The following is a 24,844-nucleotide window of genomic DNA, read 5'->3' as shown; positions in this document are numbered from 1 at the left end:
AGCCTTTCCGAGCACAGTGTTTTGTAGTTCAGCCTGTAGGCACAGAAAAACTCCTCCACTTCAACTGGGATGGGTATAATACCTTAAATATCACTAAGCTAGGTTGTGATTCCACCTGATACAACAGCTACACCTCATCATGCACCCGAGCGGAAGTGATAAAAGAACCTGCGTCACAGAGTACAGCTTATCCAAGAAATCTGATTTCCGAAAATCAAAAGTGCTTCCTGCAATTTGAGGCACTTCCCACCAGCTCTCAGTCGTTCTGTCTTCCCATACACAGGCAGATCACTTTTTATTGTTCAACAGTCTCCAACAACAGGCTCTGGTGTGTGGTAATGAGTCACAGAGATGGTATCTGGCCACATTTCATGGTCAGCACATACAGGCAGAGGGGAAAGTGTGTGAAAATGAACATTTGATATTTACCCAGTGACTTTCCTATTTGGAGCTACTGACAGGTTCTGTTGCCAACACACACACACACATTTACCTATTGTGTGAGTTCCTGTAGCCTGCTTACACTGGAATGTACTGAATAAAACACACACACACACACACACACGCTATTCTCACAGCAAAGAACAGGGAAGCAAGTTTTTTCCAGGTCAGTGAACATGTTTCCTTTAATGTACGTATTTTGCTCGACATGTGTTTACGTTTCCTTGTGTGTGTGCTGTATGTATGCGTGCATGCGTGCTTGGTGCGGGTTTGATGTGGCTTGTAAAATATTCACCTGATTTTCTCCTACATTATGCAGTAATGTTCCTGCACGCAGAACTCTTTGCCTGCAAACAAGCAGAGTTAGTCACTGCTGGCTGCTGTCAGCTTTTCTTTCCCCGTACATTTATGTCATGCATAAACATTTTACCTCATGGCAGATGTTGTGTCACTCTTTCTCCCCTTAAACAGCAGCTGTACAGCTTAAACAGGTGTGAGAGATAATGGACTTGTGGTGTGTTTTCTCAGTTCCCACATTCTTTAAATGTCCTCAGCTTTTATAGCACGCACACCTTATCAGATTGTCCGTCTTTTCCTAAATAAGCACATAAAAAGAGAACCGAAACATTCAGAAACAGAAACGTCGTCACGAGGAAACAAGAGTTTGCGGTGTTTCAAATCTGTCCTCCAAGTAACACCTGTGACGACGCAGACGTTGGTCAATATAGCTTTTATTTCAGCAAATCATACATACACTGTAAAAAATGCATCTGTATCATAACCTTTAAACACTATCAGAGCTGTGATGACAGTGTGTGATTGGCTGAGAGTGGCTACAGTGTCTGAGGTCAACAAAATGATTTGCATGTCATCACACCTATGAAAGAGCACACTTTGAGAGTGAAATGTCTTCCAGTTCATAATGTGAATTGAAATTCCAAGTTAGAAGGAATAAGGGGAGAAAAACAAAACAAAAAAAGAGAGAGAAGGGAGAAAATAATTTTTTTAAAAAGTACGATTGGACGGTTAGATGGCACTTTTCAGATCTTAACATGGAATTTCAACAGATATTTGATTAAAAATGAAGCCAAATGACAAATTATTCATTGAAAATGAACATATGAGCTCAGCTGATCCCAGATCTGCATAAACAGTCACAAGACTTATCAACAATACACACATCTGGGATCAGATTCAGATTTCAACCCTGACAGATATACACTGTAAGTACTTAGAGCAGATCAGGTACAAACCAAGCTTTTGAAACAAAGTAAAAGCAAACACTGTAAGATGATCATTGTCTTTTCATATAAAGCTGTCTAAACCAAAGCTTCTTCTAGCCAGTGTATAATATATAAAACATCTTCAAATCCAGCATAATCTAAGTGTCTGTATGCCTTAGCTGCAAAGCATCGCTGTGCTTCTCTACATTCTAGCTATCCTATGGAACAAATCAAAAGATCGGAAGTATGGCCTATGTAACACCATCCTATAAGCAACCCAAAACACATGCCATACCGAAAACTGAGTAGTATGCAGGCTTAGCGGTACAGCCACTCGTATGGAGTGTAATGATGAGTTGAAGTCAGTCCAGCAAGCATGCTTCTCCCACTATTACCACGATCTGTCCTTCCCAGTAAAAGGCACACCTCACCCTCCGTCCCCGACCCAATATTTTCAACAGGTCTGCATGGCTCTGCGGTTTCATTACTGTGCAAAAGATTTGTTCTGTTTCACTGTGTGCTCAAATCACGTGAAGTCCGAGACTCATATCTGAAAATGAAAAAAAAAAAACATCAACACATTTTCTTCTGAATTCTGAAGTTTTCTTTGAGCTCGCTGACCTATTAAAGGTCAGCAAACATTTTTATCACACAGATTTGTGGCTTGAGCGGTTCATAACTAGGCAAGTGGAGTTTTCATCTGTACATGCTGGAGGGTAAATGTTCAACCCGGAGCTCATTTATATTTTGAGTTCCACAAAGGTTTAGCCTCTGGTTCTGTAGACTGAAACAACATCACGCAGTATTGGACATGCTAAGACAAATCTGTTTCATCTTCTGTATTCATCCTACAATGGATTAGAAAAATAGATAACAATAATACCCCCCCCCCCCCCACCAACACCACCGGCCAAAGAATAATTTGTCTTTCCTTGTTGCTGAGCCTTTGAGATGATTTGACTTGATTTGTGTTTCAGTGAAAACAGCTAGCATGTCGGTTCTGATTGTTATCCAGCTCACATTGTTTTTTTTTGTTGTTGCCTTAATTCTCCTAATGAAGCATTTCTAACTCTTATCTTGTTTTTCCACACAGTTACAGTCACAGTTACAAATCAAGATCAAAAGAAACCTATAGAGTGCAATATTCTCTTATCTACATCATCAACATCCCACCTATACACAGAGACATTTGATAAGGATTGAAGAGGTGGGGGAGGCGGGGGGAGAGGAAGAAGATGAGGGTATGAAGAAAGGGGGAAATCTCTTTAACATTGCGCCGTAGGCATCAACACACTCAGGCATCAGAGTGCTGCACAAGGACAGGACACACTGGAGGACATGGACTGTCCAATGAAGGGGAAGGTCTTTGCACACGTGACCAAATCCAAAGCAATGGACTGGTTGTTCGATTAGTCCTTGTAATATTCTCTGGTTGGCTGACACACAAGTGAACAAGTGCCATGAACCACTCATATTTTATACTTAAACAGGAATAGAAATCATAAACGTTTTCCAGGAATATTGATTTTTTGTTTTTTTTCTTTTTTACTTATGAACAAACAATACACGGAGAGTAGTCCATAGGCTGTTAGTACGATTAAGTATCCGCCTGGGGAGTCACCTAGAAACGTGCAGTTTGACCAAACAAAGTTTTCTCTTTTTTTCTTTTTTTCTTTTTTTTTACAATTACGACAGATATTCATCGATGTCGTCGTCATCATCCTCATCCTCGTCGTCCTCGTCGTCGAAACCTGCCTGGTCATTGAGGATAAAAGAGTCTTCGTCGTCGTCGGCGAACAGGGAGTCTCCACTGCCGAGGTCTCCGGAAGACTCCAAAACTACCCCTAGGAGTGGAGAAAAAAACTCAGTCTTACACTAAAAGCACTTGTGTGACATTTTGGGAGATGCACTTATTCACCTTGTTGTAAAGAGTTAAATGAGTAGATCTATGGTCTCGTATCTGGACGCTAAATATGAAGCTACAACTTGTGATGGATGACAAGACTCCCAGAATTCACTGCACCTGACCAAGAACGAGATCAGCACTAAATCCCAACTAAAACCTCCAACTGTCAATTGTTTGACACTTTTTTTTTTGTACAGCCTAAGCAAATGAGATATAACATGTTGATTAGTGAGCTTTAAAAGAAATAGCAGGCGAATTTTGTTATCTTTGGACAAAACCAGTCTTTAGGCTAGGCTGGTTGCTGGTTGCTAACCAGTTGCTCGCCATAGCTTCCTACATAACGTGTCGACATCAGAGCGGTACACATATTCTCATCCAATTCTCAGAAAGGTAGTGAAAAGGCATTTTGTGTAACAATGTTATGATACTAATAGGTAGCGTATGTTGTGTCAGATAGCAGATTTCACGACTTATGTGTAAAATAATGGGATTTGACACTGATATCTGAATTTACAGTATTTCCTCCATTCAATCTATCTGAACTCCAAATCGTGCTGAATCTCCTTATTTCCCTCCACGAATACAGACGCTTTTCTCTTTTGTGTATTGCGTACCGCAGTCTGCAGGGCCATGGGTGCGTGAGCTGGCCACCTCGTTGCCATAGCGATCCACACACCAGCACTGGCCGCTGCTGCTGTGACACTGGTGGGACCTGTAGTAACCTTCCTCATCACAGGATGGCAGATACTGACCTGCAGATTCCAGCCAAAACACGTAGACGCACACCGTGAGTTATGTGTGTGTGTGTGTGCGTGTGTGTGTGTGTGTGTGTGTGTGTGTGTGTGTGTGTGCGCGCGTGCGCGTGCACTTGTGATTTTGTGTGTGTGTGTCTCACCGAGTAACTTCTTTCCCGCCTGCTTTTTGTTGATACTGGACAGCTCTGCTTTACATGGGGAATCTGAAAGGAACAGACAAGAGACTTTGAATTGCAGAAGTCTGCTTTTCTGGGACTGCAGCTGTTTGTGTAGGAGCCTTGCTTCCGTATTATATTTCTGTGCTTCTTGCTTTCGTCATGATGTTTGTTATCCTGCTGTCTTTGTTCTCACAAGTTTACTTCCAGGGAATCATCCATATTCACTGTTCCTTTATTACCAAAAAAACACATTTTTTTTCATTCCTGGTCTCACAAATGGGGTTTTAAGCAGTTTATTGTGCTGTATTGTGTTGTTTTTCATCGTGCAGAGTGCAGTAATAATCTGTACTTCCAATGGAATAAAAAGTCTCTCATATTTCTGTATATTATAGTTTAGTATAATACTATTGTAGCTTTGTATTCTGTCTGTACAAATTTGTGACAAAAAAAGTTTTGGTTCGTTACAACTTGAGTCTTGTTTCCAATTTCGGGTAGCAGGTCGAAGTTAAACTAAAACCGGTGTCTGTTAATTGCGATGGATGTTTAAAATGGACAGTTGGACTCATAATTCTTTTGTTTTTATTTATTGTCTTCTCCAAATAAGGTTTAGCAGACTTGAGGTTGTTTTTAAAACTGTCATGATTGTCTGCTCGTGTTTCTTTCGCTATCTAAGATCTCAGCGTTTAATTTGGTGACAACAACAAAGAATACAACAAAAGTAAAAACAGATTGACGTATAAAACTGGAATATACCTCTAAGTGTTGCCTCACCTACATCAAAATCCTCTTGCTGCATGACATATGACATTTGCATGTTTGCTCAGTTGTGGATGCATATTAAGTGTTTGTATTTGCGCTCGTGCAGACACCGTACCTGTGTACCTCTGGAAGCCTGTGCACCACTCAGAGCTGGTTATAACTTTGTCGGGGTGTGAGTCGCACGATTCAAAGAAAGCATCGGAGCATGGCTCGTTCCTGTCCAGATAGAGGCTCTTGACCTCTGACTGGTCCAGCTGCAGGTCAAAGTTTGTGTCCAGCCGGGAGAACATCCAGCCCAGAGGGTCCTTACAAATAGGTGATGCCCCGACTTCAAACTCTGTGGGTGAAGATCAAAGAGAGGTAAGGGTGAATCTAGGAAGATATTTCTGTGTAAGAAATAATGTGATAAAATTTTTTTTGTAGAAATGTCGCATGCCATTATTTCTCCATGCTAATGCCATGTGACTCACTGTTCTTCTCTGGCTTCTGGATCTTGACTCTCTTGTGGTTGCCATTCTCATGCAGCACTCTGAACCAGTCTCTCAGGCGACTCACCACCTCCTTCAGATCCGACTCACTGCACACTGAGGAATGATAATAATGCTTGTGATTAATAATGGTAAAGGGATGCATTAGTTTCTCCCTTCTTCCTCACGAAAAGTTTTAGTCAGGGTCAGCTAAGGCAAAGCTGCTTTGGAACTTTCAGTGTCATGAAGACACTTCAGCAGGACAGGAGCTTTAAACATGGACTTAAACACCCTGGAAAGCTTTTTAATTAAGGAGAAATTACTGTTTCTTGTTCAATGTATCCTATCTTGCAGTGTACATTAATGTTTGCGAAACTGTGTACCTTTCTTCTCTGCAGAACTCTGCTCAGGCTGAGAGGGACAAGGACACATGCCAGCGCACTTCACAGTAATCTTCTTTCCTGTGATGCACGCCTGGTAGTCTAACTTACACTGATCGACAGAGACAGAAGGGATCAGACAGAAGAGGAAGCAAAATCAGGATGTATGTCTCACCCAGAGGAAACAAAGAAAATGTGACTTATGGATGAGACTTGAAGCTACTGTGTGTTTGTGTGTGTGCACGTACCTTGGTGGAGTAGGTATGGCCATCAGTTCCACAAACAGGGGCGGGATGAACCACAGGGCAGGGTTTGCACTTTGACCCTGGGCTCTGGTACAGATTGGCATCTTTGAAACTAGGCAGGAGATTGAAAAGACTTACTTTCTACACACACGCACTTGAACCTCTGACTGCATGCATATGGAAAGATTTCAAATCAAGTATCATTTGAAACTGTACCCTTCAAACACCAACACGATGCATCCTCCCAGCACCCTTCGTAACTAATGTTTTCTAAGCATTACGAATCTGTGATGAATTGACTTGTTCTTACACCAATTTCAGAAATGAGACAAGGATTTAGGATTTGTGTGTGATTATTTTCTGATGTGCTTCCACTGTGTAGTGGGAATTGCGTCGTTGCTAAGAATGGGAAATGAGGTCAGTATGGTGTTACTGTCCCCTTTCCAGTCTGCAGTGTCCCAGACACAAACACACACACATACACATAGAAAGCCCATTCATATCACTTGGCAGGACTTCGTGTCCGTTGTAAAGCAGTGCCAGTGCCGAGGTAACTGGACCAAACAGTAATGTCACACAACAGTCACCAGAGAGCCGAGCAACCGGTAGACCAGCTGGAGAAAAAAAAAAAGACAAACAGCTGCCTCTCTGGTGTTGCTGTTCAGCATGCAGCATAAATAAGTAAGCAGGCAAAAAAACAGGTAGGAGAAAAGAAGAGAAGTTAAGTAAGTAAGGGATTTCATTTGCTCCCAATTCACTGTCATTCCTGGTGCATTTGTGTCGCATGGAAACATGTACATGCAAAGTTCAAGGACAGCTTTGAAACAGGCATGTTTGGTAAGACATGCATGTTTCAAACACCAAGTGTGTGAGTGCGTGTGCACATGCGTGTGTGTGTGTGTGTGTGTGTGTGTGTGTGTGTGTGTGTGTGTGTGCGCGCGTCCGTCCGAGTGTGTGTGTGTTCTTACCTAACTCTCCTTTGGCTGACACAAGTGGCAGTTTTATAATCCTCAGCCACACACACCTTGTGGCGACTGCATTTGATCTTCAGACAGGGATCTTGGGCTGGATCAAGGCCTAAAAACACAAACATGAGAAATAGAAGGATTTTTTTTAAATGTGTGTTTACAGTATGTTTACTCCATATGTGTGTGTGACTACAACACAACTTCCCTATTTACAAATCCCATTAGCACGAACAGAGAGAAAGGTTACATTTCCCTGAAATACTAGATCAATGGTTCTTAGTTAAACCATGTGATTCTTTTTTGATTTTTTTTTTTAAATCCAATTAATCTGGCTGTGGGTTTATGTGTGTGTTTTTCTGGTTGCTATCTCTTCAGTCACCGTATACTAGCAATGACTCTCTCACGCTGAACTCAAAGTCACAATACTGTTAAGTATTCTTACAGCTAAAAACAGATGGAACTGCTTTCAGAGGCTACTTCTGATCTTACATCAGCCTGCACAGGGTGCCATTCGTGTGTGCTCTTGCTGAGATCCTCAAACTGATCTCCTGTCAGATCCCGTGGCTGAAAGCCATATATGGCTTTGAAGGTGAGCGCTGATTTTAGATCTGAGTCCCAAGCAGTGGGTATGATCTTTGTTGGTAGAGACAAGCTAGCTGTTTCTGACCCCATGTCAGCCTTCGGTGAGGCACCCATGTGCAGCATTTAAGGCCCCTGGCTGGTCTCAGAACAGTTTGTGAATGACCTCTGCTCTAAAGAACCTTACTGTAATCCCTGAGCAGCTTTGGCAGATTATCCTGCCTCCATCCTCAAACGCACTATCTAATGCTATTGTTTCCCTGACACGTCTGTGTATGCGTGTTTGAGGATACAGTGATAAGTGAGAGTGAATATGTTCGTGTCCTGGTGTGCCTGGACGTCAGTATGACTTTATAGCTGTCAGTAATACAATGAGGAATAAGATGAATGAAGAACAGAAGATGATTCTGTTGTTTAGGTTATTGTAATTAAAAGAACTGATGCACCAAAAAAAACAAGAGATTTATATGTAGCGAGAGGACAGTAAGACATTTTAAAACATTTTATAGTTTTTTTTGCTCAAAGTTCGTGAACCAGGAAAGACAAAAACACAGCTTCTAACATTTCAATATTTTGGCAAAATATATTTCTACCACTGTTTATATTTCACCCAGTCTCCACCAATCAGTGGTACAGAGTACATTTCATCCTGTATACATTAAACAATTGAATCTGTTTGTTAAAACATTTTCTAAATACTTGTGTGCAGGACCTCTTTAAAATTTTCATAACTTTAGATCACAAAGCACAATTACTATAGAACATAGATTATATTTACATATTTACAAAATCTGCATATTTGATCACATTTGATCTCTGAATGATGTTCCAGCAACCTAGAAACTAAATGGTTGTAACTCTGTGGTCATGATTTGATATTGTGCTCAAATTATTTTTTAGCTCTAATATTAATATGAAATAATTTGTAGGTTTTAACCACAAATTATGATCACCACTGACCACTGTATTTTTATGTATATCCTAAAATAGACTCCAAACTTGTAATATTTATATTGTTAAAATAACATATTTACAGCCACTCTTAATGTTTTCTAGGTTTTTTTTGGCTTGTTTTATCGCACAGCTCACAGCACAACCACTTCACTCTTTCTCATTCACACCCACCTTGATCGAAGGGCTTGGATGGAGTCCACGTTCCAGGCTCCTGTAAGATGGTTAATCAATAAAGAAAATCATGAAAACATTGGTCAAGTGACTTCTAAAGTAAGAATACATGACAGATAGATGACTAGTCCTCGTAAACGGACCACTATTAAGAAGTGATACAAACCTCCACTTCCTTTAGCAGAAAGCATTACAGAGACAGAGAGTCAGGAATTAGTTTTGATTAGGTCTTTCTTTTTGAGTGGAAACTTTGCATAATGAAATAGGCACATGGACATCAGGGAAACACACCATTATGTATAAACTGGTGGCGCATGCACTTAGTCAAGATAACATTGATGCTATGACAGCAGTTCTCTGCAGTAATGTGCATAGAAGGGGCCCGTATCTCTTTTGTGTACGTGCATATGCTGCTCATCATATTCCATTACATCACTGAACTGGATTTTGTTTATATACTATATATGGCATATACACACACAGCAGAGAGAGGATTTCACATCAGCCAAACAGACTGAACAGTTTCAATATGTCAAAAGAACATTTCAAGGACATAGGTTATGAAAATGCAGTTTTGAAGTGGATTTTAATAACTATGTTGAGCTTTTAAAGATGGAAATAACATATGTGGCAGTTTAAAGTTCAATGAAGGCAAAAGGCTTTGAGAAAAGTAAAGTTAAGTTTCATGCAAGGCTACAATTTTTTATTTTAACCATCTGCCATTAAGCTTTACATTGCATATTAAAGCACATGTAATCTGTCTTTTTGCAATATAATTTAGTGTAAGACACATCCAACTCTGTTCTTCATTTAAAAACTCGTTCGTTTTACACCTTTTGTCAGGCGAAGCCAGCAAAAGCTAAAGAAAAAAAAAATCATTTGAATATGCTATAAGTTACAAAATATTGCTTTTACAAATTGGACTTTAAATGCAGTCAAACAGGTAATACATTAGAATAGGAACTGAAACATGGCTTAAAATGGGCAACCTGTGTGAAATGTTAACTAAACGAGTTGAGGGGAAAACTAAAAAATAATTCTTATGTGGTCTGTATATGGAGAGCCTACTGCCTTGTCAAGTTTTTAAAAATTCAAATATTCTGAATATTAGTTATTTGAAACATTATTTTTTGAAGTAATAAAACATGTCACAAAACAATGACAAAACATTACAATTTTCCTAGATGTAGTGAAGTGACTGAGTTCATTGCCTGTGAATGTGTCCCAACAGTGTAAATAAGGAGTGTGTAGAGGTAAGTGCTTTGCTGCTTTTAATAGATGGACAAGGAGGAGACACACCCAGCAGGTGCTGGCTTGTGATGCAAATGTCGAAGGAGCTTAAATAGTGAAAGATATAGTGAGCTGCGATCTCACTGGCTGGTCTGCTCTTCTGTCTTTGGGCATCCCTTCAAAGCCAACACTGCACTGTGTTCTCCCTGATTCTGTCACAACAATAACCTCTTCTTTGTTTTCTCACCTGTCTCCTCTCTGTTGTGTTTATCATCCAACGCTCGGCCACACTCGCGTATAACCCCACTCTTGATTTTGCCTGTCGCAAGACTTGGATTTAGTCCCTGGAGATTTACTTGAGTGTCACCATGACCACAACAAACTTAACGCTCAAAATGGTCGGTAGAGACCCGGGAATATATTACACCCTGTCTAACTTCATTCATCAACTATCTATACCTGCTTCTTCCTGTAAAGGGTCACAGCCCCAGATCCTGTCCAATTCATTAACTTAATTCAAGCTATTTCCTTTGACAAAAATCTACTGTCAAGATTAATACAAAGCATTTCTAATGTTTCGATCCAGCAAATGTATCTTCCCCAAACTTAGGCTAACAACAATGTCAACAGATTTTGTCCCCACAGCAGATAGACAAGCCATTTTGAATGGAAAATGCATTCACCCCAAATCAATTAATAACTAGAGAAAAAAATGATGTATTTTAATTTTCTCAGCTCACTCTTTTTACCATCTCTCTTTTCTCATATTTCTCTCTCTGCCCAAAGATTGAGACAACAATGTGTGATTGTTACAAATTTACTTTGAGGATAAAAAAGGAAAATCAAACTGCAGTGGAATGAAAAATCTTTGCAGAGTTTCAATAAGCAACAACTCAAGCCTTTGCGTGCGTGTAATGTGTGTGTGTGTGTGTGTGTGTGTGTGTGTGTGTGTGTGTGTGTGTGTGTGTGTGTGTGTGTGTGTGTTGAATCACTGGGTTATATATTTATTTTTTGTACAGTTCAGTCATTTCTTTGGACCCAACTACCTCTCACTCTCACATGCACAGAGCAGATTTATTGTACTATAGTTATATGTTTTGGGTATTCACCATTTACAGAGATATGTGATATGCTGCTGGTTCAGACAGGAGAGAGATGAATTGTGAATAGTCCACGACACCAGAAGAATAAGAAGTAAAGAACATGCAAAACTAAATGTGATTAAAAAACAAAGGCCCATTTTGAAACTTCTGTGAACTCTGACAACCAGCCAAGGACAACTGTATTTTACAGGAAATCCTTTAAAAAAAACAGTAGCAGTGACAGCTGCAGTAGTGGCAGTAAAAGTAATGGTATCATAAGTTAAAGTTAAACATTGGAGCACTGTCAGGGGAGGAAGTTTGGGAATTTACTTTGAGAAAGTTGCAGTACTACAGTCTACTGTGCTGTACTGACAGCGAGTATGTACTTCAGATTGTCTTCAGTTGTTGCATCAGATATTACATTACTTTTATCTGTTAAGTCCTTGGCTTGATACATTTTCAGTGTTAGAAATATTCAGTGTAACCTCAAAGTTGAACAGATGCGTTATCTTACGACAGCACTTGTATTTTTAGTTATCTTGCAGCAGATTTTTAAAAAGCTTTTTTTGCTTGAAGAAGCTTAAGTAAGTTTTCAACTCTGACTTGTTTGACACACTGAGATGCAGTTTTAGTGATGTATGTTTACTATATTGTCACCCATGAATGAAACGGTCACTGTGGCAGAGCTGCTGACCTCCAATTCATGACTTTGATGCTGTTTCTTTCAAATGCTGTAGCTTGACTCAAATATTTGTTATGAACTGTTGATGAAACCTAAGCAATTAATTCTGTTTTCTTGTAGCACATCAGTGCAGTTAATTTGGAATTATTTACTCTTTAATGCATTTATGCAGTGTTGCCCCAAGATCCCTGTTATTTTTTTTATTTTTTTTAAAAAGCACGACTTTAACTGCCAGGCTGTCTCCCTCTGTCTCACTTCCTTGCTTGCTACGAGGTGAACAATTCTTTTTCTTTCTCAGCTCTAATTCATTTCTCCTTCTTGTCCTTCATCGCTGATCCTTCTGACCCTCAGCATCTTCACTACAGTCTCTTACTCATTACATTCTCTTTCTCTTTACCATCTACCCCTAAATAGGGCCGTCGTAAAAGGATAGTCTGTTTCTCATGATTAGGATTCCACACGGTACTTTAATATCTTATGAGGAAAACCACATACTGAAAGCTTGGCAAAAAGAAAAAGCCAAATAGTGAGGTATTTGTTTCTGTTCAGGATGGGTCCCCTCTAGCACTGCAGACCAGAGAGACTGAATAATGAGAACATTGCATTATGGGGGCCAGGCCCTCCAGACCAGTCAAGACAACAAAAGTGCTTGCGGTCTGATTCCTTAATGGAATCACCAGACGCATGCAAACACAGACACACACACACATACACACACACGTAAGTGCACATGTTCACGCACACACACACACACACACACGTAAGTGCACATGTTCACGCACACACACACACACACACACACACACACACACACACACACACACACACACACACACACACACACACACACACACACACAGCTCTATAAACAAACTTATCAGAACAGCACTGACTGTAGTGCCAGAATCTGTCAGCACTACAAAACATCAAATAACTGGATGAATGCACTTCACCGCACATGCAACCAGCCACCCACTTTTCTAAAAAAAACACAAAAGCAAAAGAAACCACACTGAAAACCCCAAATTCAACAATAGGTTTAATGGCCTCCTGAGTGCACTCTAAAATAGCAACTTTTTAGTTTATCTCTCCATTTTTTTTCCACCTCTATTCCTCTCTCTCCCTCGCAGCTACAGCAGCAGTGTTTTGTTTTTTTTCCCATGTACACAAATACAAACACAACAGTTGTCAGCCAATGGCGTCCTCAGAACCATTGATCTAATTTGCTGCTGTGCATTTATTTTCTGTGGTTTTATCTGCATGTCTATAGAAAAAGGTTCTGGTTAATATGATGTTGCTGACGACCACTTTTCTCACCCTTTCTTCAGGTTTACACAGATCTCATTTCAGCCCTCCTAATTGCATCCTAATGGCCTCCTTTACCCCTCCTTGCTCCTCACTCCCTTCCCGCCGCCGTCCAACAGGAGAAATATGTGCATGTTTTCACTGTACTGCCTCTGCTTGTCTTGCTCAAGCTTGTCGCATGCATGCACGCACAAACACACACAAATCCACACTAAGGTGCTCTGAAGTGGAAAAAGCCTCAAGCTCTGTACCTTCCCTACATCATTCACACTCCACGACACAAACAACACAGGACAGACGCACACAACAAAAACACAAAGAGAGGAGAGGAGAGGAGGGGAGGGGAGGGGAGGAGAGGAGAGGAGAGGAGAGGAGAGGAGAGGAGAGGAGAGGAGAGGAGAGGAGAGGAGAGGAGAAGAGGGGAGGGGAGGGGAGGGGAGGGGAGGGGAGAGGAGAGGAGAGGAGAGAAGGGGAGGGGAGGGGAGGAGAGGAGAGGAGAGGAGAGGAGAGGAGAGGAGAGGAGAGGAGAGGAGAGGAGAGCAGAGCAGAGGAGAGGAGGAAAACGTAAAATCTGCTCTAATGAGGCTGAGATATTTGTGTGTACAAGTGTCTTGTACGTCATCACACATCGTTAATCGTGTTTTTCCTCCCATTGTTAAAATTATCGTACTCCTCTGCTTATCTCTTTACTCAGTGCCAGCGCTGTAAGCTCGCCAAGGTCCAGCGAGAGGAGCAGAATGTCAGAAAACTGAGATGGCACCAGCTCAGCAAAGACAGCCGCGGGCCCCTTCAGCCATCCTAATAGGACTTACAGTAAATCAGTGGCCGAGATCCTATCGAGTGCACTTAGCATAAGACCCAGTCTTGCTGAAAGATGAAAGCAACAGCACATGCTTAACATGTAAAATTTAACTCACGGTAAGGCAAAGTCTAGAGTAGGATACCAGTACATCAGCTGTAATGGGAATATTCCTGCAGTTTAAAATGGAAGAATTGTAATTATGACCAATACTGTCCTTTTCACACTGCCTTAGGGGAGCACTTACAGCTCTGCGTACAAATAAGGACTTTCATCCCAAACTAAGACACTCACACTTCTGTATAAACTAATAGAATAATAATCCAATCGTAGGTAGGTTTGGATGTCAGGAGTCATTCTAAAAAAGAGACTTAGGGTTCACCTGCTGTTTGTAAATCAGCCCCGTCTCCTAAATTGTAAATCCATTGCAAAACTTGTGTGTAAAGTCCTTACAAAGTTTTAAAATAACTGTTTAAAGACATCTATCAATAGATTCAATATAACAGCTAATCTGTTGTAAAAAAACAAAACAAATAAATACAGTGTGCTTGGTTTATGCATATGTGTGTCAGGGTTAATTACAAGTGAGAAGGAAATGTTAAATTAAGATCATCTAAATTATGCTATTGGTGTTTCATTCTAATGTTAGTGAAATTATATTTAGATCATTTTAAAACTCCCCAGTATAAATTGTCACTAAGAGGTATTTTAATGTTTCATTTCAGGTGTGTCGACCCATAGGGCACGTATCAGCCAAGTGACATTAGCTTTGTCCCTCGGTTAAGTTGACCAGCTGTGCGGTAGGGGTAACTATCAGATAAAAAACAAGAAAACAATCACTACCAAAAGACCAGTTTGTGAGATCCGGTCAGTTTTAATCTAATAATGAATGGTGAAACCAGTGCCATTTCATTAAAAAGTTAATGGCTGAATCAAGAAGATTGATCTTTTCACCCCCTGTAGAGAAATAGTATGTAGGTCATGTGTCTCAGAAGTACAGTTGACATTATCTTTGTGCGCACTGAGAGCGGTATGTGTCATGACAATCAGTTGCAGCCTTCCCGAGCTAACCCCTCGAGCTGTAACCTCTATATAGTAGGCAATGTATAGGCAGCACGTTAAAGTATTGAGATACATGTGTTCCATTATGCATGACTGTATCAATCAGACTGGTGTCACTTCTTTTGCAGAAATAGACAGATTCAGCAATCAAACTGCAGAAGCATTTTCCACATTATATTTTTCTCGCCATATTTGAAAACTGCTCTATAAACCCAAAAGGCTTAACTTAAAACCCTTATAAATATTCGCTGTAACTACAAATATGTAGCATGTAAGGTATAATTACAGATGTGTTTGTTTTTTTAAAAAGGTTTTGATGGGCCTTGATTTTTATTGTGGGCAACAAACTCTTTACTACTTGAAACATAAAGGTGATAAAAGTCTAATTGACTGCAAAACATGAAAAAAGAAAGATGAATATGTTCGGCTTGACTGGCACTGCTTCTTTTGTTATTTCGACAAATACCTTCACATACTGTAAGGATACATTCCTGCATGCTAAAAGAATGCAAAAGATAATCTGGGACGCAGCAGCCCTAAAACAGGAAATGAAAGGCACGCACATATATAGTATACGGAGCACATAGGGCTTTTGCACTCCACCACTAACTATAATGCCTGAGCCTAAAGATAAAACACAGACATGAATGTGCACAGAGCCTTTAGTTCACCGTCAATCATCTATCTATCTGTCTGTCTGTCTGTCTGTCTGTCTGTCTGTCTGTCTATCAGTATCAGAGGTAAAAGCAAAAGTCAGTTCAGCTAAAATAGCCCAGCAATTGCCTAATCACATATCTCTCAGGTGTTTGATCCAGACACCCTCTTTGCCTAATCCAAATCCCATCCAATAGGTGGACCTGAGGTGTATCACATGGGTCCACCTGAGCTGATGGCTTCACATTGTTATGTGTGAAAGTAAGATAGAAGTTCCCTATAAAAAATATTTAAAAAGACAGCTCTTGCCCTTACCCTTATAATGTCACTCCTGGTTTTGCCTCTCCCTCTCTGATATAAAATATATCAAGAAGTCAGAAAATAATTCATACTGCATGTCTTCAGCATGGAGGTACAACCACTCATCAAAGTTTGACTGTATCTTTTCTGATTCAGGGAGTTAGCCCTGTTGTTTGTGAATGTATCATCAAGCTATATACAGATCCTCTACAAAAAAAAAAGCCTGTTTCTCATAATGCATGTGTGTGTAGATATGAGCACACATGCTTATTTTTGTATAGTTGGATGTGTGTGAGAGTACAAGCTAAAGCATGCACAAATCATTTCTGGTTGTGTGGAGCCATTTAATCTGTGGCTAGAGGCAAGATATCATTTTAGCAAATACACGTCACTTAAAGCCCATATTACAGTAGAGAAAAGACAAACACTTTGCATTGACTGCTTCTCCTTTCTGTAGTTTGTGACAGTCATTATTTCCCGAACAACAGTGACTTCCAGTTTTTTATCTGTAAAATTCCACTGGCATGTATTTTATTCCAACTTTTGTATTTTATTCCATTTTTGTTGCCCAAAAAAATGTGCCGTTAAGGTCACAATACTCTAAAATCAAACATTTTCATACTGAAAAGTTGGGGTTTAATAGACGTACTGATTCTGTGTGACACTGTAAAGCATTCCAGTAATTATCTGTAGCAACTTGGCAGCACTGCTGCATGATCAGAGGCTTTATTGTATGTGCCATGACAATCACCAGCAGCATTAAGTGCCCTAAGTGGCCTTATAAACATGTCAAAGTAATGCTGGCTGACAGCACCTTGTTCAAGTCACCTAGTGAAGACACTCACCAGCAGCAGCTTAATCAACCAGATCAGTTCAAACAAAATCACTGCGAACTCTCTTTGAAAGAGGAGACTGTGGGGAGACACAGATGTACACAATGTAAGACACCTTGGAACCACAGTGAGTCTCTGGGTTTAAAGTGGACTTTTATTAGGCTATTTGGGACTTGCTTGTGTGCTTTTGCTGCAATATTAGAATAGTAGCTATCATACACACTAAAATACAAACTAAATTTAAAAAAAAAACAACACTACTTCGTCTATACCTCGTGACAGGTGTTCTTCCTCACCAAGCAGCACAGCTAGGCCTCACTGTTGCGGACTCCCTCCTTCTACCTGCCCATAATTAGGCCCCTTTCTGGGACTACGTGGTGCTTCGAAGACAGCTATGTGCCGCTTTGTTTCGCAGAGGCCCGGGCTATCTCTGTTGAACAGGGACTGCTATCGCGGAAACGCACTCACAGGCAAGGATCATCCTCCCAGTGTCGTTATTAGTGTATTTACTGTCTCAGTGGAGCGGGTGATGAACGTGTGACAAGCACCACAACGGGCCCCGTGACGCGTCGCTTGGACACAACAAAAATGAGGAGCGCATGATCACAAACCAATGAGGATGGCTATAGGAAGAAAGGAGGGTTGGAGGGGGTGTAAATGAGATTATGTGGAGGGAAAAGGCGATAATAATATAAGCCAGAAACATCACTTACGTCTCTGAATTTATCCCATCTCCCAGTGAGCCACTTATCATCCAAAAAATTGCCGCTGTCCGAACGAGCACAGACGCGTCCAAAGGCGACGGCGCACACACACAGCAAGGCGACGCTCAGCATCTGCGGACACACAACAACAGCACGGAGAGGACATTGGATCGGGCTGTAGGGCACCGCAAATCAGGCTAAAAACAAACAGTTCAGTCTGCTTCTCATCCGCGAGGAACCCTGGATGTCCGCACTGAAAAGATTGACACGGAGGGTTTTTCCTACCTTGTCGCATCAGCTGCTCTTCTGACTGTATGTGCTCGCTGCCGTTTTTAGTCACTAGTGATAGCAGCGCTCTCCTCTCTCTCTGTCTCTCCGCACCGGCGGTCTGTGCGCAGCAGAAAACAGGAGCGCGCATGGCACCGTGCGCGTCCCCTGCGCTCCATCCGTCTTTTCCTTTTTTTTCTGTCTCCTCTCAGTGCAGAGGAAACATGATGGTTTGCTGCTATCGGGCCGCCTGAATAGTGTTTTCCACTGATTACCTCCAGTGAAAAACAAGTTTGTAGTCATATTTAAGACGTAGGAACGTTTCACTAATGGAAAAAAACAGCAGAAATAAAACAAAACAAACTAATTACCAACTGAAAATAACAGTAAAATCAGATAAAGTGGCAAAACAAATGTATGTGGACAAAAAAAGGTTGTTTGTTTTCCCACAAGAAATAGCTACTGTTTGTGGACCAGATCTCCGGTGTAACTTTGTGTCACATGAGAGCTGGTCAGCTGGTTTGTACTGTAGTGACTCATGAGAGAGTTTCACTCACATTCCTGGCAGACATGAGCTCAGGACTGTAAATTGATACTACAAGATAACATGGTCTCCATAAGAAATGCATTTAAATGGCCCACTGTGGATGATTTGTGGAGGTGGGTGGAACCACCCCTGTTAGGTTAGTTCTTTCTGGGACATGCAAAAGCCCAAAAACATTCCTCAGAGTGGTGGTGTGTGACTGAAGGTATTTCAAGAGGGAACATTTGCAGTTGGCACACTTTTGTGTTTAAAACGAGGGATCATACGGTGGCTTTGCTCCTGCAGTTTAAGGATAGACATGTAGATGGGTGACAAACTATGGAGAAAAAAAATTGTTCCGGTGAGGTGTTGTGTTACTTTAAGCATCCAGAATGGCTCCTTAGATTCTTCAAGTCTCTGAAGCTGTACTGAAATGTAACACCATGTTCCCATAAGGCATTGCCTCATTGGGTGTTTTGAAGATGGATGTTCAAAGAAATCTGGTAACTGCAAAGGCTGTAATTCTGATTCACTTCACTTGCCTTTTCCTAAACCATTCAGTGACCCCTTGTACCTTGTATGGAAGCACATATTTTTTAATGTTTCTTTACTTAATTATTCAGTCTTTTTCCTTTAATTTGTAAACTTTTCTGAAGTTCAAAAGAGAATGAGATGGACAGAAAAGAGGAGGATTTGAAAAGACAAAGACAAAAATTTTGCGAGCATGCAGAGGGCGAGAAATTTAGAGAGTATTATTAGAGGAGAGAGGCCTGCTAGTCAGGTGGGTCATGGCATTATTATGCACAGTTGCTGTAGAAACCAACCTTGACCTCAGCTTTGCATTTCCATCTTTGTAAGAGGCTATGAAAAAAGGCAAGCGTGTGTGTGTTTGTGTGTTTGTGTGTGGGTATGTGGGTATGTGGAAGAAAATGATGACAGAGTGCAGACATTTGAAAGTCAAATGAGAAAGCAGGCCTGACTGCATCAGAGAGACACACACACAAGTGTATCATGTGGCGTACACACAATTGAGAGGCTAAATGGTCAACCGCATAAGCACACACAGGTACAGACACGTAAAAAAATGTTTGAAGCAAACTCTGTGCTTATTCCAACAGGAAATGTGCAGCATGTAAACAGGAAGCTGGTAGTAGAGAAGTTATTGTGGCTGAAAGAGCTGAAACCAAAATGAACAAAGCACAGTTCAATGAAGGCCAACGCCTCGATCTTCATTGAACTGTGCTTTGTACATTTTGATCAACAACGGGTGACTAGATCTTATGACCAAATATTTTATCTTCTACTTATAATGGCTTATTGTTAGCTTGTGTTTTATGCCATTTGTGCAAATGGAAGCTGTAAAAGAGGAGTTGTGTGTGTGTGTGTGTGTGTGTGTGTGTGTGTGTGTGTGTGTGTGTGTGTGTGTGTGCGCGTGTGTGCGTGTGCGTGTGCGCGTGCGCGTGCATGCGTGTGTCTTAGAGCCCAGGGGGTTCATAAATTATTCAGTCTTAGACATTAAAGATGTATATGTGGTCAGAGACATATGCAGGAGAGACACACAGAGTGGTCTCTCTGACACACACACACACACACACACACACACACACACACACACACACACACACACACACACACGCGCACATTACACACATACATGCAAACACACGCAGACTTGAGTTGTTTCTTATTGAAACTCTGCAAATATTTTTCATTCCACTGCAGTTTGATTTTCCTTTTTTATCCTCAAAGTAAATTTGTAACAATCACAGAGAGAGAAATAGGAGAAAAGAGAGATGGTGAAAAGAGTGAGCTGAGAATTTTTGAATTTTTTTTGACACAAAACAACATCATGTGTGAGTGTACGAGTCTGTGTGTGTTAGTATTTGGACTGGAGAGGCATGAAACGTGTCTCAAGGAGCAGATATTTCACAGTTCAGTGACTCTGTCACTGTGCACCTGCTCACTGAGACGGTGGGAGGGAGAGCAGGAGAGCGGGAGAGGGGAGAGGGTGGTGAGGTGAGGAGGTTTTGGGTAAAAAGGAATCCAAAATACATTGAGAGAATTAGAGTAAGCATGCCTGAGGAATTTATACGGTAGGATTTAAAAAAAAAACAACCCTCCCATTCAATATAACATAACATTGTGTTTTAGTGAAGAGTGCCACTTTGTGTTCTATCAGACAATAACATATTCCTAAAAGTATGTGGATGTCCAAAATGACACTGACATGTGAGTGTTTGAAGAACTATGAACCATATGTTGCTAAATCAGCCTCCTCTCCTGGGAAGGTTTTCTAAAGGAGTGGGACCTGGAGGAATTTTCTTCCTTTTAGCCACATGAGGTAGGGTTGGGAGATAAAGCCTGGCTCTCAGGTGGTGTTCCAGTTCATCCTAAAAGTGCTTGATGATTTTGAGGTCAGCGCCTGCAAACCCAGTTAATTCTACTGTGCCAGACTGGGGTTCCTTATCAGACTCTTTTAGTGCATGGAGACATCACTATGTTAAACAGTCTTCCTCAATCTGTTGCCATAAATTTAAAGTCTACCCCAACTCAAAAATGTGTTTTTCTATTTGTTCCTATTAACTGTTTGAGCTTCATTGTGCAGAACGATGTATGTGCACAGTTTAAAATTACAATTACAATCAACTGTTGAAGGAAAAACAGCAAAAAAAAAATGGGCGGGGTCAAAATATGCCACTTATTCAACCGCATGATGTGGAAAACTTGAAACCTCCAGTGTTTGGACATGGACAAAAATACTTTACAGTAAAGTAAAAGACATCTTGTATCCAGCAGTTAAGCTTTAGAAATTAAATATACTTACATATTCATAGATTCAAAGAGTAGACGAGGAGTATTTTTCCGCAATAATGGAAATTTCTTTGTGGAAAAAAACAAACCATATCGGAAACCAATACATATTCAAAGTAGAGTATTTATTATACATATTAGATACAAGAAGAGTTTGCAATAATCTAAAGTTTCTGGGCCTTTCCCACAGAAGGCAGTTCAACATATCACAACTTTTCGTACTGTATGTTGCATCATTGGGATTTCCCTTAATTGGTCCAAGTCCATGAAAAATAAGCCCATTCTTATATGCTTTAATGTAATTAGTGTGACTCCAATAATATTGTGATTAATTAAATTACAATCAATAGTCTCTTTTCTCTGTTTTTCTCTCTGTTTCTTTCCATCATGATGGGAGAGGAAAGGGAATAAGAAAAAACTGAAGTTCAGAGAGACTCAGGTGTCTCCAAATCTTTAATTGGATTTGTAGAATGTCTTTTCTCCAGTGAAATGAAACATATGGGTTGAGTTGGTATTGCAACAACTGTTTCATGACATTTGTTCAAAGGGAAAGCAGTGATGATGTGTGTGTGAGCATATATATTTCAGGTCTCTGAAGCAATTAATGTGTTTTGTGCAGAACGTTGTGTTTGTGGGTGTGTACATATGGATATGTAGCTGTATGTAAGTGAATTTGCTTTGAACATGACTGTGTGTGTGTGTTTGAAAGAGAGAACACAGAGGTGGGGTGAGGGGAGTGCTATCTTGCAAAGCAGCCGTTTTGAGCATAGCTGGGACTATAAGGTCAGTGTTTTAGCCCGAGGATGAAAAGCTAATAGCAGAGTAATGACAGAGAAGGAAACTGCAAACAGAAGATAAGGCAGACAGGCTGAGGCTGATTACAGAGCCGGTGAGCTGTAGCAAAAGAGAGGAAAAGAAGCTAAAGAGAGAGAAATAGTGAGGGGGTGTATAGAATATGTACAAGTCATGCTGTATGTGCTTTTGTTTTCCAAATGCATCCAGCTGTAATTTTTCCTTTCGAGTTAGCATTTATATATTGATGCGTCCATTTTCCCACAATGGAAAATGTATCTACAGTGCCAATTTTTAAATCAGGGGATCTGAGAGTAGATCTTTGATTTGTATGAGACAGTCACGTGAGACATATTAACATTGGTGCAAATACAGAGTTCCTTTGTATTTAGTTTAGGGAATCAACATAAATACAAATTAGAAAAGACTTATAGAAAAAGTAGTTGATAGCAGAATTATATTCCTTAGTCTGTATAATATTTATGAAAGCACACTGCTGATCTGTGGTTTTGGTGTTTGTTCGCCCACTTGTGGTGATTATCACACATTACACTAAACAGAAAAGATTTGCAACCTTATATTTACATACACTTATATTATTCAACTGAAACTAGACCTTTAAATACAGATATAAAATTGGGCTCTGAATCAAGTCCATACAAACAAAATTACAGCAACAGAAATCCCCACTTCTGTCCCACAGGCAGGTCAGTGTGAAGGGTAAACTGCAGAAAGGCTCCGGATCAGCCGACAAATAAAGAACTGCTCAAACATATTTTGTGCAAGACATAATAACAGTCTGCCTAAGTAAATTCCTTCAGATCGAGCTTCTTTTTATGAATAAGAAATACATTACATACGATTGTTATTACCCGCACAAACGTGCAGACAAAAATATTATAGATTAAATGACACGATGCACCAGTGCAATCCAGTACATACAAACACACATATTTATGAAGCTTGTATGTTCACTTCTGTTCACACTGTGTTGAAGAAGTGTTGGTTCAATACGATACATTTGACGTAGTGGACTTTATGTATGTTGAGGTGTTTCTAATGTTTTGTCAGCCTTTTACATCATTCTTCTCACATGATGCAATCTAAGGCAACATCCCTTATTACAGTATTGGACATTTCAAAGTAGATTAAAAATATCAAACAGTGTCATCCAAAATTAATCTAGTAAGATTCACCAAGATTGGATTTATTGCAGGCAGGCCTGTTTTAATGGATTGCATTGCAGCACATAGTTGTACTAATTATCGTCCTATTCAGTGTACATGCATTGCTTCTTGCAACTCTGCTATCTATTGCGCAGTAGACAGTCTTGAGATTCCCATCCCTGTCCCTTAAACCTACCCAAAAGACATGCAAATGCACAAACCTCCATGAATCTTCTTTCTCTGCTTTCCTGACATCCAAGAAACTTCTTATTTTTTATAAAAGCTTATTGAGACAGCTTCCCTTTCATTTAATTCACTTAATCTCTTATTGTAATTGCAGGTACCTTGTTCCAGAGCAACAACACTGGTGCACAAGATTGTCTTTCTGGGTCTAAAAACATTTAATGTTCTTTAAGTCTATCGATATGTTTAACAGAATTGCCAGTCTAGTTTCAAAGACTACTTGTTTCTAGACTCCTGTTTGTCTGTAAATCATGTACAATCATGTCTATGGTCAGAGCTCAACAGTACTTCAGTCAAGATTATCTTCTGTATTCCACCATGTCATTGTTAAAAGGGTTGTTAGAGATTTTGGTTTGGCAAATTCCCTTTTTTTTTAAAATATGTACCGCCCCATTAGTGGGTTTATGAAACAGCTCATCCAGTTTTTCCACTATAGGATTCATCCTAACCCACCCAGCTTCCTCTTTCATACACCTCCTCTGCCTGTGTATTCTGACATTACATTGAAAACCTGAGTACACAAGGCTGTGAGAGGATTCAGCCCTGCAGACCTCCAGCTGATGCTCCAGGAGTTAGTCATTTTTTTCACATTCTGCCATGACCAGATGCTTGGCTGTCCTTTCCCTGTGCTGACCAGGTCATCACTTCACACAGTGGTGACTATACCGGCTCCAGGCCTCCCAAACTGAGAAAAGACCTTCCGGCTCCAGGCAGAGCACATAATTTACCTCTCACACTCTGTCAGAGAAATCTCACCTTCCATGTCACAGGTACCTCAGTCAAAGTTTCTCCCTCTCTGCACTTTGTTTTTGCGCAACTTCCCCCCTTTTCTTTAGCTTTTTTATGCATTTCCTTTCAAGTTATTTACTGCATATGGATACTGTAGTCTCAATGGACACTTTATTAGGTACACCTCAAACAAACGCGGTGTAATACTGTACTTACTTTAAACATGGTTACGTTTTTGTTTGGTCCTGTTTTTAATCAGTGTTGATTAAACTGTAATTATGAAGGATGTAGTTTGTAGAGTAGCCATACTTGATGAACTAGCAGGTAAGTGTACATAAGCCAGGCTCATGCTGAACATAGTGAATATAATTTTAATGTTTTAAGGACATTATTGGATCTTAAATTCATTGCTTTGCATTTCACATATTTCTCTTTCCACTGTCAGTGGCATTACATTTGGTCAGCCATATAAGTATATTATTATCAAGTTTACACAAGAAGCTGAAAGAAACGCAAGCTTTGCTCAGTCTCCTAAGCAGGTAAACGGATGGAGCTGGCAAAAACTCACTGAAAAAACTAAGCAAACCACAAACATTGGTCCAAATACCATATGACTATCTGACAATTGAAAAGAGGAGAGACAGGCTTATTGATAC

The 24,844-nt window shown here is 40.3% G+C and overlaps 1 protein-coding gene across 1 annotated transcript; it reads right to left on the bottom strand.

Moving 5' to 3' along the window:
• Nucleotides 1-1,155: 1,155 nt before the first annotated feature.
• spock3 (SPARC (osteonectin), cwcv and kazal like domains proteoglycan 3) lies at nucleotides 1,156-18,049 on the bottom strand. Its single transcript, XM_069167007.1, has 11 exons — nucleotides 17,943-18,049; nucleotides 17,667-17,789; nucleotides 9,007-9,046; nucleotides 7,303-7,411; nucleotides 6,338-6,446; nucleotides 6,093-6,201; nucleotides 5,713-5,826; nucleotides 5,358-5,579; nucleotides 4,466-4,528; nucleotides 4,185-4,322; nucleotides 1,156-3,508 (listed from the first exon to the last, which is right to left on the bottom strand). The coding sequence occupies exons 2-11, from the start codon at nucleotides 17,787-17,789 to the stop codon at nucleotides 3,351-3,353; spliced, it is 1,185 nt and encodes a 394-aa protein (XP_069023108.1). The 5' UTR covers nucleotides 17,943-18,049; the 3' UTR covers nucleotides 1,156-3,350.
• Between the last annotated feature and the right edge of the window lie 6,795 nt (nucleotides 18,050-24,844).

This window comes from Embiotoca jacksoni, unplaced genomic scaffold (assembly GCF_022577435.1).
Source record: "Embiotoca jacksoni isolate LCO1_2020_lvr unplaced genomic scaffold, fEmbJac1.0.p SCAF_4, whole genome shotgun sequence".
Classification (NCBI taxonomy): domain Eukaryota; kingdom Metazoa; phylum Chordata; class Actinopteri; family Embiotocidae; genus Embiotoca; species Embiotoca jacksoni.
The sequence above is the reverse complement of the archived record's forward strand: the minus strand, read 5'-3'. Positions and strand labels throughout refer to the sequence as shown.

What these genes read in the sequence shown, in the direction of transcription:
- spock3 (XM_069167007.1), bottom strand. Translation starts at nt 17,789, where the DNA reads ATGCTGAGCGTCGCCTTGCTGTGTGTGTGCGCCGTCGCCTTTGGACGC. An exon ending in GCCATACCTACTCCACCAAG is followed by an intron (nt 6,202 to 6,337) that starts GTACGTGCACAC and finishes TCTGTCGATCAG; the next exon opens with TGTAAGTTAGACTACCAGGC. An exon ending in GGCGGGAAAGAAGTTACTCG is followed by an intron (nt 4,323 to 4,465) that starts GTGAGACACACA and finishes TGGAATCTGCAG; the next exon opens with GTCAGTATCTGCCATCCTGT.